At 49.8% G+C, this 17,000-nt stretch overlaps 1 protein-coding gene across 3 annotated transcripts in view; it reads left to right on the top strand.

Moving 5' to 3' along the window:
• Positions 1-17,000, top strand: part of DPF3 (double PHD fingers 3) — a 283,863-nt gene that overhangs the window by 185,982 nt on the left and 80,881 nt on the right. For all 3 annotated transcript variants that reach the window (XR_003512825.1, XM_027552333.1, XM_027552334.1), the window contains exon 7: positions 11,742-11,879. Coding sequence is in view for 2 of the 3 variants with exons in the window: in XM_027552333.1 (XP_027408134.1) it covers positions 11,742-11,879 (138 nt within the window). In the remaining variant the exon portion in view is untranslated. The remainder of the gene's footprint in view (positions 1-11,741; positions 11,880-17,000) is intronic.

Here is a 17,000-nt window from a genome sequence, read left to right as displayed (position 1 = left end):
TGGGGTGGGGAGGGGCGGAGGCAGCTGCTGGGTGGATCCTGTTGCTGGGAACCTACGTCATTTTTTTGTCACAGTTGAGGGAGTCATTGCTGTTGGAGGACCCAGAGGACCCAGAGAAACAAAGAGATGTGCAGTGTTAGAATGGGAAGACTCAGAGATGGTCGGAGGCAACTGCCATGTTTTATAAATAGGGAAACCAAGCCCAGAAAGGTTTTTTTTGTGTGTAAGGGTACATGATGGGTTAGTGTCATCACCAAGGCCAGACCCCAGGTGTGCAGAGGGCCACCCCCACTGCCAGCCTCTGGCTCGAGAGGATGGGGGAGGGAAGCCCACTTGGGCTTGCCCAAGAGGACCTTCTTGGTGCCTGAATGTTACAGGACCTGGGCCATTCATTGGTGAAGCCATCACTTTCATTGCTTGAGTTCTAGACAGCCATTATTGACTCTTGAGAAAAGACTGGGTGTTTAACTTAGTCGTAGGGATTAACACTCCACCCTGCATGCACAAGTCTGAGCTAATGGCTTTTGCGGTCCCCTGGGTTTAGTCCCAAGCTCACTCACAGCAGGGCTTTTCTCACTTGGTGCTTCTCCTCACTCTGGGCGGAGGTGGGGAGGATTGGTGTAGACATTCCTGCACCACCCCCTGATGGTTCTCCAGAGAGAACACTGACGGTTGTCAAGAAGGTGTCAGTGTTAGTTGCTCAGTTGTGTCCGACTCTCTGTGACTGCTTGGATTGTAGCCCACCAGGCTCCTCTGTCCATGGAATTCTCCAGGCAAGAATACTGGAATGGGTTGCCATTCCCTTCTCCAGGGGATCTTCCCGACCCAGGAATTAAACTCAGGTCTCCTGCATTGCAGGCAGATTCTTCACCATCTGAACCACTAGGGAAGTCAGGAAGGTGTGGGTGTCCCCAAACACCTGCACCAGCCTGGTCCTACTAGTATGAGTCCCCTGTCTAGATGGCCCCTGTTTTTTTATGTCCTGGCCCCAGCTGGCCATAGAGTTCAACCTTAGAAGGGCTGAATGGCAGAGAATTTGATGACGGTGTGACTGTGGAGGTGTGGGCAGGATAAAGGTGCCAGCAAGGGAGGGGGAACCCTCCCCATCCTGAATCCCAAGGAGCAGGGAGGACATTGGCTCACAGGGGAGACTGGGTGTGGGGGGAGGGTCACCCTGCTCCAGGGGTGCTGCCTGAGCAGGGACAGGCATGGAGAAGATCCCCAGTGCCTCTCTTCTCACCCTCCATCCTTCCCAATACAAACTCCACCGGAAGCAGAGGGCACGAGGCCGTAGAGGTCAGCTCCGGGCACTGGGAGGGGCAGTACATGGAGACTGAATAGCGCATCTTTGGGTCTGTGTTCTTCAACAGGCCTGAGTTCAAATCCCACCTCTGCCATTCAGTGAGTGGTCTCAGTGCCCCCAGACTCAGTTTCCTCCTCCGTGAGATGGGGTGACAGTCCCTACCTCCTGAGCTATCGTGAGGCTCCGTGTAAGAATGTGTGCCTGCCCGATAGTCTGTAAGCAGGCTGCCTTGGAGGCATTGGCAGGTGACAGGCCCCGCTGGGTCAATTTTTACAGAAGGGGAAGTTGAGCTGCAGAGCAAGGGAAGTGGCATCCTGAGGGCTGTATGGAAGTGCCAGGGGGCAGAGCTGGGAAAGAGATGCAGCCTGGTGACTCCCAAGGCCCAGGCTTTGTCTCTTGGACACTCATCCCGTAATTGCTTTCAGTCGCTGCTTTCAGGCTCTTGGAAACCACTGGCTCAGATACCCACTGCGTGCTCCAAGTTGGGCTGATGAAAATGTGCCAGAGTCATTAAGTTATCAGTGGGGAAGGCGGCCGCTTCTCCCCGGCAGGAAGGATTCTGCTGTCTCTGCAGCCGGCTTTGTTCACGCACACTGCCCTTGATTGTTCCTCCTCCTCCTCCTCTTCCTCCCTCCTCCCCTGCCTCCCCATCCTCCCTCATCCTCAGAAGGAGTGAGGGATGTAGGGTTGAAGTGCTGTTGGGGGAGGTGGTGGTGGCATCGTGCTGTAAATATTCTGGGGCAGCCCTAAAGGTATTCATAACTCCAGACAGGAGGTCCTGCCTGGAGACTCCAGCTCTGGTAGGGAAGTGGGCAAGCTCTCATTTTGCAGCTTGACAGATGGATTTGCCCCAGGGGAAGGAGAGAGAGGGAGGCAAGCTAGACCTTCCTCATTGTCACAACCGGCCCTCTCCATGTGCGCCGTGCTGGGAACACATGATCCAGGTGCGAGCTGCCAAGGTGAAAAGAAGGACCTTAGGTTGTGCACAGGCAAAGTTCACTGGTCCCGGGGTGCTGGCTTCAGAGGCACCTGGCCAAGGAGCCTGCCCTGGGGAGGGAGATGGGAGCCGGAGGAGGGGGCGAAGCCCTCTCTGAATGCTTCAGCTGTCTTGGGGCTCAGTCTGATTCTGCACGACAGATAATTCCAGAGTGAGATTGCTGATGTGATAAAAGGATAGCAGATGGTTCTAATACTTTATTTTCAGAATGTATGTTTCCCAACATTCTATTTTCTTGCAACTCCTTCACCCCAGACTTCAGAGGAGAAACTGCTAGTTCCTCTCACCCCCCCCCAACCTCGCCTTTAGGGTTTATTCCCTTTGTGGATCCGCAGTGTGGACGATGGCTGATAGCGGCTGAGGCTTACTGCGAGCCCTGCACTGCTTTCCATGTATTCTCTCACATAGCCTCCCAGCTGTGTGGTAGGTGGGCTGCCGTGATCGTCCTGTTTTCCCGAGAGGATGCTAAGGCACAGAGAGATTCAGCCACTCGCCCAAGATCACACAGTCAATCAGCAGCAGAGCTTGGATTTGAACCCAGGCAGTTCAGATCAGCTTACCCATATTCCAAGACAGATCCTGTCTCTCTGAAGGAAGGGTTGCCCTAGAAGCAGGGCCAGAGCTGTCGCTGGCACTAAAATGCCCACTGTTGAATGACTAACCACTCTGGCCAGGTTTCCTATTAATAGTTACCTCAGAGGGGAACTTTACTCCTGACTAGAGCTGGCTGGGTCCTGCATTCACTGTGGCAGCTCTTACATGACCAGGGTGGCTGTTTGGAATGACAGTCCCAGAACTCCACCCCCTGCTTCCATAGGTTTCCAGGACCAGATGCTTTTTTTTTTATCTGTCACATCATGCAGCATATAGGATTGAACCCATGATCCCTGCATTGAAAGGTGGCATCTTAACCACTGGACCACAGGGGAAGTCCACCAGATGCATAATTTGCAGGGATCAGTACAAAATGCAAATAAGGGGCCCTTTATTTCATAGTATTAAAAATTTCAAGGTGACAGCAAACATTTACCTTTAATGACAGCAAAACATTAAACTAAGTGTGGGGCCCTCCTGACCCCGGGACCCTATCTGAATGCACTGGTCTCCCGTTTACAAAACTGGTTCACAAGTGTTCAGAGTGGCAGGAAGATGTGATGAAATCCATATAGAAGGTGAGACGATGCTGTATGTTCCTTCTCTTCCAAACCAGTCAAAGCAGGATTTCCAAGGCATTTCTTTTCATCTTGATGCAGCAGTCTGATCTAGAATGCACTTCAGCCAAAATAAATCTTAGAAATCTCTTGGCCCTAGGATGAAGTCATCTGAAGGACTGGGACTTGGGTCAGCAGCTTTGTTTTGGGGTCAGGCGTCTTGTTCAATGGGCTTCCCTGGTGGCTCAGATGGTAAAGAATCTGCCTGTAATGCGGGAGACCTGGGTTCCATCCCTGGGTTGGGAAGATCCCCTGCAGGAGGAAATGGCAACCCACTCCACTATTCTGGCCTGGAGAATCCCCATGGACAGAGGAGCCTGGCGGGCTACAGTCCAGGGGGTTGCAAAGAGTCAGACACGACTGAGTGACTAAACACACACAGCACATCTTGCCCATGAACTCCAGTCTCTCCTAACCCTGCCTTTCAAACTCCCCTCTGCCTCCTGCCTCTTTCCCCTTAGTCTCCGAGCCTGCTCAGGATCTATTCTGTTAAAGGACAAGCCCTGCTCAGTCTCTGTGGACTCCACAGTCCCATCCATCCACCTGCTGACTCCTTCCTCTTCTGCAGCCATGCTGGAAGGAATGGTCTGTCACCCCCATCGCCACTTCCTCATTTCCAGAAGCATCCTAGCTCACTGCAGCCTTACTTTATCCTCTGGGAGTCTGTGGGTTCCATGCTCACTAGGTGACCTACTAATAGCCTGGTGGTCTCTTCTCAGGCCCCATCCTTCTTGACCCTCTAGGGCATCTGACCTTATCCAGGCTCTGCCTCTAGAAAATGAGGATGCGTGTGGCTGTGAGCAAATGTCCTTGAAGCCCCAGATCAGGCCTGGCATGTGGTACACAATCAGTAGCTGTTAGCAGGAACTGAGACTGGTGGTGTCTTCTCTAATGTCACCTGGAAACCCTGCTCCTCTGTCCTAGGTTACTCACTCCTGCGTGAGTCTTTCTTTCTTCTTCTTTATTTTTATTTCTTTGGCTGTCCCTGGTCTTAGTTGCAGCACACGGGCTCTTCCGTTTTTGTTGCATCATGTGGATCTTTAGTTTGGGCATGGAAACTCTTAGTTTTGGTGTGTGGGATCTTAGTTCCCCACCCAGAAATCAAACCCCTCTGCCTGCATTTAAAGGTGGAGTCTTAGCCACTGGATCACCAGGGAAGTCTGGTGGGTGTAACTTTTTCTTAACAAAATTTTATGTTGGTTTCTCTTTCTCCACCAGACTCTTAAGATACTGGTGTTTTCTGAGTTCTGTCCTGTGTCCACACCTTTTTTCTTCCTCTCCTCATTCTTTCCTGATCCGTAAGTTCTACTGCCACCCTGCCAGCTCCAACATCCGCATCTCCTTCCTAAAACTCCAGGTGTATAAGCCAGCCGCAGACTGGGGAATCCTGCTTTAACTGTGGCAGCTCTTCCACGGTGAGGGTGGCGATTTGGAATAACTTAATCCAAAATCTCCACCCCAGACTGAACTCATTCCCTTCCTTCTTTAAATCTGAGTTTCCTGCTACATGCTTCTACCCCACTGCCCAAATCAGAAGCCTGGGTGTTTTTATTGCTTCCCTTCAGTTCAGTTCAGTTCAGTCGCTCAGTCGTGTCCGACTCTTTGCGACCCCATGAATCGCAGCATGCCAGGCCTCCCTGTCCATCACCAACTCCCGGAGTTCACTGAGACTCAACGTCCATCGAGTCAGTGATGCCATCCAGCCATCTCATCCTCTGTCGTCCCCTTCTCCTCCTGCCCCCAATCCCTCCCAGCATCAGAGTCTTTTCCAATGAGTCAACTCTTCGCATGAGGTGGCCAAAGTACTGGAGTTTCAGCTTTAGCATCATTCCTTCCAAAGAAATCCCAGGGCTGATCTCCTTCAGAATGGACTGGTTGGATCTCCTTGCAGTCCAAGGGACTCTCAAGAGTCTTCTCCAACACCACAGTTCAAAAGCATCAATTCTTTGGAGCTCAGCCTTCTTCACAGTCCAACTCTCACATCCATACATGACCACTGGAAAAACCATAGCCTTGACTAGACGGACCTTTGTTGGCAAAGTAACGTCTCTGCTTTTCAATATGCTGTCTAGATTGGTCATGACTTTCCTTTCAAGGAGTAAGCGTCTTTTAATTTCATGGCTGCAGTCACCAACTGCAGTGATTTGGGAGCCCCCCAAAATAAAGTCTGACACCGTTTCCACTGTTTCCCCATCTATTTCTCATGAAGTGATGGGACCAGATGCCATGATCTGCATTTGCTTCCCTTAGCTGACATCAAGTGTAGGCCCCGAGCTGAGCACTGGGGCTGCATCAGTGTCCAGACACTCAGGGCCTGCCATGCTTGCTGCTAGTGGGAGAGACAAGTACTGATACATGACTCATCCTGGGAAGATAACACACCAGGGTCCTAATTGTGATTGGAAATACTGGAGAACTGAAGGATCATGAAGGATCATTAACTGAAGTTAATCAGGCAAACTGGGGCTGGGGGACATTCTGGGTAGAGGCTTGTGCAAAGGCTCTGTGGTGGAAGGAAAACTGTTTAAGAAATGAAAGGTCAGTGGGCAGGAAGTCCAAGAAGGAGGTGGAATGTGGCTCCAGATGAGGCTGGGGAGGTGGACGGGTGCTGGATGGTGCGTGGCCAGGAAGCCAAGTTGGCCGAAGTCTTTTTAGGCTCCTCCTTGCTGCTTCCTCCCACCTGTTCCCACTTCTACCAGATTCTCTCTCTTTAACCTCCTTCCTATGCTGAAGTCCTCATTGTTCACACATTAAAAATTAGAGTAGCCTCTGTTGTTGTTGTTGCTCAGTCATGTCTGACTCAATTTGACATTAGATTTAGGTGATTTCAGGATGTCTTTATAGTTACATCAAATCCGGAATGGGTTGCCATTCCCTTCTCCACAAAATCTTCCCATCCAGGGATCGAACCTGGGTCTCCTGCATTGCAGGCAGATTCTTTACTATCTGAGACATCAGGGAAGCCCTAAAATAGCCTCCTGCCATCTCCAAATCCATCTTTCGCACTAGAGTCTTAAGCGGTATCTCTAAAATATAAATCTGATAAAGTAGGTCCTCCGGATACACACAGTCCTCCCCTGGCCTCCCACTGTCGGAATAAAGTCCCACCCACCTTCCTCTCCTTAGTCTCCTCACACCCACCCCGAAGCCTGCTTCCCACCGGCTTTACTAAACATCCTGCAGGTCCCAGAGGTGCTGGTGAAATGTGCTTTGGTGCCCACAGGCCCTCCTCCTCTGTCTGCCTGGTGATGTCCTGCTATCTCACATGCCATAGCTCATCCACCTCCCCCGGGAAGCTATCCCCCCATCCCTGCCTCAAACCCAGGCACTGGGCCCTCCTCTGTGCCATGCACAGGCTCACAGTGGTGCATGGGTCCCACCTCCCTCCTTGCTAGCTGATGTGTGTATCCCCTGTGCTAGACTGCGGACTCCTGGAGGGAGGAGACGGGCTCATTCATCTTTGTCTTCTGGTACCTCAAGACTGGGCACACACTAGGTGTTTAATAAATGTTTTCTTGAAGACCTGGTGACGAAGGGATGACATTGTATAAGCAGGTGGTAAAAAATGAAGCTCCACCTGGAAAGCTCTGCATGTAGGGATCGTGGTTAAGGGGTCTGGCTTCCAGGACCTCCATGTGCCATCTGGTTCTGTTACTTCTAATAATGGAACACAGATCTCAGGGCTGCCTCCCACTGCCCCTGCCTGCCACCACCATCCATCCAGAAGGGCAGGCAGACGCAGGGTGGGAGTCAAGCCTCAAAATATTCAATCTTCTAACAGTGGTTCTCAAACTGTAGTGTGTATTCAAAGTTACCTACAGGGCCTGTTAGCACACAGATTGCCAGGCTCTACCCCAGACTTTCTGATCTGGTAGGCCTGGGGCAGAACCCAAGAATCTGCGTCTCTAACAGCTTCCCAGGTGCTGCTGAAGGTGCTGGTCTGGGGATTACTCTTTGAGAATCTCTCTTCTAGCAAAAGGATCTGCTCTAAGACAGTTACTGTCTGTGATGTTGGGGAAGGAGATAAGGGAAGCTTTTTGCTTGGATTTGGTTTTGTAGCTTTTAAGAACTATTAGTGTGAGATTCAGAGAAGGCAATGGCACCCCACTCCAGTACTCTTGCCTTGAAAATCCCATGGACAGAGGAGCCTGGTAGGCTGCAGTCCATGGGGTCGCTAAAAGTCGGACACGGCTGAGCGACTTCACTTTCACTTTTCACTTTCCTGCATTGGAGAAGGAAATGGCAATCCACTCCAGTGTTCTTGCCTGGAGAATCCCAGGGACTGGGGAGCCTGGTGAGCTGCCGTCTATGGGGTCGCACAGAGTCGGACACGACTGAAGTGACTTAGCATTAGCATTAGCAGTGTGAGATTAATGTGGATAGATGGAGCCGGTTCTGCACACCTACCTCTTCCCCGATCTCCTGGTTTTCTACAAAGTGTTGCTGGGTTCACTCAACAGCTATTCAGTGGGTATGTTTTGAAGGTGTAAAATGTGTTTGGCAGCATGAGAGGTAGAGTTGTTGCCATCAAGAGGAAATTGATATGAAACGGTCCTAGGAGAGGCCCTCCAGTGCAGTCCTGGCCATAATTTAAGGAAATCAAAGAAGAAATGTCCGCTCGGGTGGGTAGTGAGTTCCCCATCAGTGGAGTTGTTCCAGAAAAGCATCTAGAATGTTCGTGGGAATAAAACAATTGGATAGCTAGTTAGACCACATGACTCTTAAGATCCTGGGATTCTGTGATTAAGGAAGACAGTATGGTGGCTCAGTGGTAAAGAATCCACCTGACTGGGCACTCAAAACTGGTGCTCTGGGAAAACCCAGAGGGATGGGGTGGGGAGGGAGGCGGGGGGGCGTCACGATGGGGGGACACATGTATACCCATGGCTGATTGATATTGATATAAGGCAAAAACCACTATAATAGTGTAAAGTAATTAGCCTCCAATTAAAATAAATACATAAACTAAAAAAATAATAATCCACCTATCAATGCAGGAGACCCAGGTTTGATCCCTGGGTTGGGAAGATCCCCTGGAGAAGGAAACAGCAACCCACTCCAGTATTCTTGCCTGGGAACTCCCCCGGATAGAGGGGCCTGGTGGGCTACAGTCCGTGGGTCACAAAAGAGTCAGATACAACTTAGTGACTAAAACAACAACAACAAGTTGTAATCACAACAAAACGACTCAAATAAAATGCGGAGGCGCGTGTGGTGGGAGAGCTGCAGAGGCGGCTGAGGTGTCCCCGTATCAGTACTGATGTTATTGTCCTTATTTTAATAAACACATTTACTCCTCACCAGTAATATGCTTGGTAATAAAATGAATTTATGTCCAGTGACCCCGTAATTTGCTGTTTATTGCCCTTAGATCATTTAAAAGGTTAAATAGAAAAAGCCACAAGCAGGCCCACAGTGTGCCTCAGAGGTCTCCTTAGGGCCCATTTCCTGAGTGAAATGGAATTGAGATGTGTAGTGCCATGTTATTATTTTTTTTGCAATATTTATGTGTGCCCGTGAAGAGGAGAGAGAGAGAGGGAAGCCAATTGCAGGACTTGAATTTATAGTTACTAGGTCAACAACTTGATCAACACTTGAATTTCAGACTCTCACCTTGTTGAGATAGTCCAGACAATTGCCAGATTCCGTAGTAGAGGTAAAGGTGAAAGCCCCTCTTTCAGGAGGGTCCGGCGCCTCCTGTGGTCTCCTGTGGTAGACCACACTGAAGCCCCTCACCCCTCACTACTGTTTCTTGAGCATCTTTTAGGTGATGGGTACTGAATGAGATACTTTACAAATGTTACTTATAATCCTTCAAGGTAGGTAGTACTATTGTTGTTTTCAGATTAAAAAAAAAGTCACATAGGGATTATGTGTCTTATTCAATTTCACAGAGAACTCAATTCGTTTTTGGAAGTCAACATAACTATGTGACTGAAAAGCAAGATAAAAGATAGGTGAAAAATTATAGACCTATCTCAAGTCTGAGTGTAGATGTAAAATTAGAAAATAGAATGCAGCAGCATATAAAAAAGATAATACGCTCCAATCAAAGGGGGTACATTCTAGGAATGCAAGAATGGCTCAATAGTTGGAAGCATTAGGAAATCAATGTAATTCACCATATCAACAAACTAAAGTAGCGTCATATATTAGTAGATGCTGAAAGGCCAGCTGGTAAAATTCTCCTGTAATAAAACTAACCCAGGAATAAGACGAACTACTTAAACTTGATAGAGAATACAGCCTAGTCACTTACAGTGAATTCTAAACAGCGAATCACTAAATGCAATTTCACAACAATAGGAAAAACTTAACTTTTGCTGTCTTAGAATATGGTCTTGGTGATTCTTACAAATGAATTAAGCTAAGAAGATAAAATAGTTTGTATAAATATGAGAAAGAAGAGATGACATTATCTATTTTTGCTGAGGTTATAATACTTGAAAAACCCAAGAGAATCTAGTAAGAAAGGAAAAAAAACAGTTGCTCGGTTATGTCCCACTCTGAGATCCCGTGGACTGTACTCTGTGAAGCTCCTCTGTCCATGGAATTCTCCAGGCAAGAACACTGGAGTGAGTAGCCATTCCCTTCTCCAGGGGATCTTCCTGACTCAGGGATCGAACCCAGGTCTCCTGCATTGCAGGCGGATTCTTTACTGTCTAAGCCACGAGGAAAGAAAGGAAACCCCACCAGAAATAATAAGGGAGGCTGGTAAGAGCATTGTGTCACAGCTCTTCTCTATACTGTGGAGGTCATGCAGCTGGTCAACTTTGGCCCCTGGAAGTGGGATTTGAACCCATGTCTGATGATGAAGCCTGTGCTCTTTCCACCTTGTGAAGTGTTTACTATCACAGCTATAACCCAGGCATGTGAAGGGAGAGTCTCTTAAAGCTGCCAATTTCAGCTGGTCCAGCAGATTGGGTGGGGTTTGCTCTGCTGGGGAGAGGTGGAGGCAAGATGAGAGGGTCAGCACAGGATTTTTACCTGAAGACCCTCAAGACTTCTGCCACCAGAAGTGCCATCCCTCCAGGGGCTGGGATGTTGGGCTTTGTGGTAGGCAGGGGGGTGACAGTGGTCTAGTCTTAGCCATTTATGTGCTGAGCAGACAACCAAGGGAGCTGCCCTTTCATCTTTTTGGCCCCAAGAAACCATATTTGTGTTGCTTGTTGCTCTTGTCTCCGACTGTCCACTTAAGTGGTAGGGCCTGCCGGGACACATTTTTTAGAGATTTGGGGTATCAGAGACTCCTTGGGCCATCAAGGACACAAGCTCCTGGCTAGCACATTTACCAAGGATGCCTTGGATTTATGGTTTTCATGGTGGAAATGGAATGTGTTTTTCTGGCACAAAAATCACATCAAAAATATGGTCCACATAAAGCTTTTGTACTTCATACAGAGTCAACCAGAGGGTGGCAGAAGGAGAACTGCACAGGAGTCCAGGAGGCCTGGCTTCCGGTGGCTGGCTCATCCATAACTGGCTGTGTGTTCCCAGGCACATTGCTTAGCCTTGCTGGGCCTCACTTGCCTCATCCATATACGGGACATTGGATTAAATTAAATAGACTCCAGTCTGTGCGTGCTAAGTCGCTTCAGTCATGTCTCACTTTGTGACCCTATGGACTACAGCCTGCTAGGATCCTCTGTCCGTGGGATTCTCCAGGCAAGAATACTGAAGTGGGTTGCCATGCCCTTCTCCAGTGGATCTTCCTGACCCAGGGACTGGACTTGCTCCTCCTACATCTCTTGCATTGGCAGGTGGTTCTTTACCACTAGCGCCACTTGGGAAGCCAAAACAGACTCCTAATACCTTTTAACTTCAAAGTTATAATAACGACCACCCTTCCCGTGTGCCCAGCTCTGTTCTCAAGTGCTTTGCACAGAGATTAACTCATCATAACAACTCAAGAGTGAAGTACTATTGTGATTCTCATTTTTCCTCTGAAGAAACCTGAGGCAGAGAGGGCAAGTGACTTTCCCAGGGTCTCACAGCTAGGAAATGATAGTGCTCTTACTCAGTTCAACTTCTGGGGTTTTTCTTTACCTGGGTCCGTGCTGTTATAGTGCTGTTGGTTCTGTCCAGTGGGTGAGGGGTGTTGGGAGTGGGAGACACTTTTTCAAGGAAACTGGCTCTGGGGTGGATGGATGAGCCACTGCCTGGGAGATTGATGGCAGCGGCTGCAGACATTGCTGACATTTTTGTTTTCCTTTCTTCTTTTCTTCTCTAGTCTGCGGCAAGCGCTACAAGAACCGGCCGGGACTCAGCTACCACTATGCTCACACTCATCTGGCCAGCGAGGAGGGGGATGAGGCCCAAGACCAGGAGACCCGGTCCCCACCCAACCACAGAAACGAGAACCACAGACGTGAGTTCCCAGGTGTTGGGTTGGGTGAGTGGTAAGGTGGATGGGCAGGGCTACAAGCTTTCCTTTCTGTTCACCTGTGGGATTGTCTGCTGGCACTTTTGGATTGGTCTCAATGATTTGTGATGAGTTGGCTATTTCAGCCTCCCAAATACCCCTGTAGGTCAGCGGAGCCCCAGGCTTAGAGTGGGCTGAGCAGGGGTGGCACACCCAGCTCTGTTCCCAGAGGACAGAAGGTAAGTGTTAAGGCCAAGGGAAACCTCTTTACCTGGCTATCGTCAAATGCCAGACCTGGCAGTCTTTTTCCCCAGCTCCAGAAGATCCATTCACAGCTGCTAATCTGAGTTGGGCAAAGCTCTGGGGTGTGTCAGTTCAGACAGACCTTCCAAATGTCTCCTTGGCCATAAGAGACACAGGATATTCTTGATCCATCGTCTTGGCTCTCGTAAGGTCACAATTTGGGTAAAAAAATACTACCCTAGAGTTTCCATGCTCTTCCCTTGAGCCCTCAATCAGCAAACATGACCTGGGTGTGCTTGTCATTGGGGATGCTGGGCTCTGGAGAGCCAAAATGATTCTGAAATTTGTGTTTCCATTTCTATTCTTTCTTTCCTTCTTCAGCTTCCATTTATGAATTAGAGAGTCGCAAAGGGCTTAGCATTCACCACGTGACTTCCCTCTACGACATTCTTTAAGGTTTCTGGACCCACCCCAAACTCAGGATGGGATGGGATGATGGGATCTTTAGGGCTTGCTTCAAAATGTGGGTCATTCTAGGATGATGGGGTGAGGAATAATTGTGGACATGCCAGTGTTTTCTATTTTGTTCAGAAGATTTTGTGGTAGGGGTTCCTTTAGCGAACAAGTCAATGAAATACAAGGGATCAGACCTTTAAAAATATTCAGATTCTGGAGTTTGAGGGTGACTCCTGTGCATGTCAGTCAGTCAACTCAGTCAACTGATGTGAATTGACTGCCTTCAGCCAGTGTTTGAGACAATGAACACATGTTGGCCAAAACCTTTCTTTGGATTAGTCTGGGTTCTCCCTTAACCCCCAACCCACTTTCCCTTTGTAGCATTGCCTTCTGTCTTAGTTCCTCGGATTGCCCCAACAAAGTACCAAAGGCTGACTGGCTTACCAGTGATTTGTTTTCTCACAGTTCTGGAGCTAGAAGCCCCACATCAAGGTGTCATCAGGGTGGGTGTCCTTGGAGGCCCCTCTCCTTGGTTTGCAGGTGGCCGCCCTCCTGCTGCCTCTCATGTGGTCATCCCGTTGTGCACATGTACTTCTGAGGTTATGTGTGTGTCCAGATTTCCTCTTTTTATAAGGACACCAGTTAGCTTGGATTAGGGCCCATCCTAACAGTCTCATTCTAACTTGTGCTTTTTCATCATCTCTTTAAAGGTCCTAGATCCAAATATAGTCATATCCTGGGGGTTAGAGTTCAACATGTGAGTTTGGGGGGGACATGATTCAGACCATAGCACCTTCTTTAATTCTCAGTCTCTTTAAGAATTCAAGCCCTTCGTGAACCTCTCTTCTGGTGCAAGCCCGACTGTTTATTTTCTCACCAACTGTTGTTATCTGGACAGAACCTGAAAGCAGGCAGGAGGTGCCCTCCTCCGCATGTCAGCTTCTGAGTAGTCACAACGCTGAGGTCTCTGCCTGCTCCCTGGGGAGAGGTTCCCTGGGTCTCATCACCCTTATCTTCCAGAAAGGAATATACATTGACCTGTACCAATCAGCTGGGTTTTGCATTCTGCCATCTCTCCTCTCCTCCTGTCTCTGATCTAAGTGGCCAAGGCATAGCTATTGTCTCCTGCCTCAAGGAGGCCATGAGTGCCTTCCTTTGATTTAGGTTGCTATCTGGGAGGCGTTGATTAGCAAAGGTTGCTCTTTCTAAACTGTTTATCGCTTGGTGTTATTTTCCACTCCCCCCAGTGCTGGCTTGTGGGCTTCCTTGGTGGCTCAGTGGTAAAGAATCCACCTGCCAAAGCAGGAGACATGAGTTTAATCCCTGGGTCGGGAAGACCCCCTGGAGAAGGAAATGACAACCCACTCCAGTATTCTTGCCTGGAAAATCTCATGGGCAGAGGAGCCTGGCGGCTGCAGTCCATGGGGTCACAAAGAGCTGGACATGACTTAGTGACTAAACAACAGCAATTGGCGCTGGCTTATCTCCCCTTTAAGGGCTTCCCTGGTGGCTCAGTTGGTAAAGAGTTTGCCTGCAATGTGGGAGACCTGGGTTCAATCCCTGGGTCGGGAAGATCCCCTGCAGAAAGAAATGGCAACCCACTCCAGTATTCTTGCCTGGAGAATTCCAAGGACAGAGGAGCCTGGTGGGCCACAGTCCATGGGGTCACAAAGAGTTGGACACAACTGAGTGACTGACACTTTATCTCCATTATGGTAGTGGTGGTTTAGTTGCTAAGTCGTGTCTGACTCTTTGCGATCCCATGGCCTGTAGCCCTCCAGGTTCCTCTGTTCATGGGATTTGCCAGGCAAGAATACTGGAGTGGGTTGCCATTTCCTTCTTTAGGGGATCTCCCTGATCCAGGGATAGAACCCAGGTCTCCTGCATTGCAGGCAGATTCTTTACCGACTGAGCCACCTGGGTATCTCCTTTAAATCTCTTCTCAAATGACAGGCCGTTTTGTTCCCCACGCCACAGGGTTAGGCGTGCCTCTCTGGATCTTTTTGTGTGTGTGTGCATGGTGATGGCAGCCACAGAGGAGGGTTCCTTGTGACCTCCAGGTATACCATGGGCCCCAAGTGGACTCCTCCTTAGCCCTTCCTGCGGGCCCCTCCCAGCTGTCTGTTGACTTCCAAGGTGAGCACTGGCCCCTGTTATTCTCCGTCCACTGGGATCTCCTCACGCAGTCTTGTGGGTCATTGTCCTTATGTCCTCACCGTGAGGCTGGGCAGCCTTGCTTAGGGAGGAAGCTGCATCTTTTCTCCTGGATGGAGACGAATCCCTGAGTATCCAGCCATGTGCTCCCCTCTCTCGGGGGTTTGCCAGCGAGCACTCTTGTTCCAGCCCCGCTCCATCCCCTTCCTCTCATCCTGGTCATGAGAAATTGGGTTCTTCATAAAGGATCATGCAACCACTGGAGGGGTTTAAACTGCATAGAAAAACAACAGCTGTTGCTGGGCTCATCCAGGGCCTTCTCATACGAGGAAGGTTCAAGAACCCTCACAAGCACCATTTTGACAACATCTCCTCCCAAGGCCTCTGAGAAGTCTGTGATTAACTCTAATTTTACTAGCAGGGATAGGGGAGATGGGCTGCAACAAAGATACCGTCAGTGTCCACAGAGCCCTCCCTCCCCTCTTCCCCAATTTCTCTGGATGAATCCAAGAGACAGCAGCTCTCTTCCTGGGCCCCCTGCACACAAACACTGACTGTTTGCCACTCCGAGTGTGTGCTCTGCTCCCTCCCACACGTCCCTGGTGAGTGGCCCCCTCACCATGTTCCCATGTGCTCTAATTGCCAGCATCATCAATACCTAGTCATTAGCTGCCCCCGCTGTTTGGGGGTGGGACACCCATCCTGCCCCTAAATGCTACAGGGGCTGTGCGGGGAATCGAAGGTGACAAGCTTCGGCAGCATTCCAAGGTCTCAGCCTGTGATCCTCCCTTGGCAAGGCTTTTGGAGTGCGGGAGGGAGGCAGGAGCGCTTCATCCGGGAGGTTCATCTCCAGTTCCCCCCCAGAAAAGGTTCTGGATGCCAGCGAGGTGGGAATGCTGACTTTTTCCCCTTTGAGCAGAGCTGCAGGGTGACCCCAGCTGCTTGTGAGCACAGGCCTGTGGGAAAAGCTGCCCTTACAGACGCTGGAGATGTCACGGGCATCTGCCTTTGCACCACCTGCAGCCGCAGAGACCTTTTGACTTTGGTCCTCCTGCTGTCCCTTGTGCTTCCCCCCAGCTGCGTCTCCAGCAAAGCCCATTGCTCGTCCCTGCTCCTGCCGCTGCTGAAAGGGCAGAGTGGAGTGCTGGAACCGGCTCTGACTGCCCCTGCCCTCCGCCCCATGCTGCCCTGTGCTGCGCTTCTCCGGCCTCCCGCCGCCTCCCAGCTCTGCTGCCTTTGTTCCTCTCCTGGGCCCGCATTTTCTCCTGGATATATGCTGCTTGCCTCCCCGCACATCTGTCCCCTTTGCTATGTGCCCTTCCCTCTCTGCCTAAACTCCAGGCAGTGCAGGGCTGTGTGGAGCTCAGACACCCCTCCTTGACAGACAGGACTTTTCTGATGGGGTCCTCCCTGCCTGAGCTGCTACCCTTCTCCTCCCTGTAGGAGGCTGGATTCTTCCTACTTCTTCTATTAATATTTCTCTGCCCACCTTCATCTACTTTCTTCTTCTTTTTTAAAAAATATTTTATTTATTTATCTGGCTGTGCTGGGTCTTAGTTTTGGCACATAGGATCTTTGATCTTCACTGTGGCATGATCTTTAGTTGATGTGGGATCTAGTTCCCTGACCAAGAATCGAACTTACGCCTCCTGCCTTGGGAGCAAGGCATCTTAGCCACTAGACCACCATTAGACCCTTTCATCTACTTTCTACAAATGTCACTCGCACTTATGTGCCTATATGCGTACAGACAGACAGACACACACACACACACACATGCATAGACTGTATTTATGTGAATAGATGGAGGGAAGGTTTGGGCAGATTTGGACTCTGACAGCTGCCACTCAGGGGCGTCCTGTTGTGACTCCGTCAATGCCACCTTGGTAAACAGCCGCTGCTGCTGCTAAGTCACTTCAGTCGTGTCTGACTCTGTGTGACCCCATAGATGGCAGCCCACCAGGCTCCACCGTCCCTAGGATTCTCCAGAACACTGGAGTGGGTTGCCATTTCCTTCTTCAATGCATGAAAGCGAAAAGGGAAAGTGAAGTTGCTCAGTTGTGTCTGACTCTTAGCGACCCCATGGACTGCAGCCCACCAGGCTCCCCCATCCCTGGGATTTTCCAGGCAAGAGTACTGGAGTGGGGTGCCATTGCCTTCTCCATTGGTAAACAGCACTGGGTTACAATTCAAAACTCCTTTGACACAGGCTCACAATGTCAAAGCTCTTCTTGAATTTCTTTTTATCTTCTTTGCACAGTGGTAATCTATTAT

This window comes from Bos indicus x Bos taurus, chromosome 10 (genome assembly GCF_003369695.1).
Source record: "Bos indicus x Bos taurus breed Angus x Brahman F1 hybrid chromosome 10, Bos_hybrid_MaternalHap_v2.0, whole genome shotgun sequence".
Classification (NCBI taxonomy): Eukaryota; Metazoa; Chordata; class Mammalia; order Artiodactyla; family Bovidae; genus Bos; species Bos indicus x Bos taurus.
This window is presented reverse-complemented; position numbering and strand designations above follow the sequence as displayed.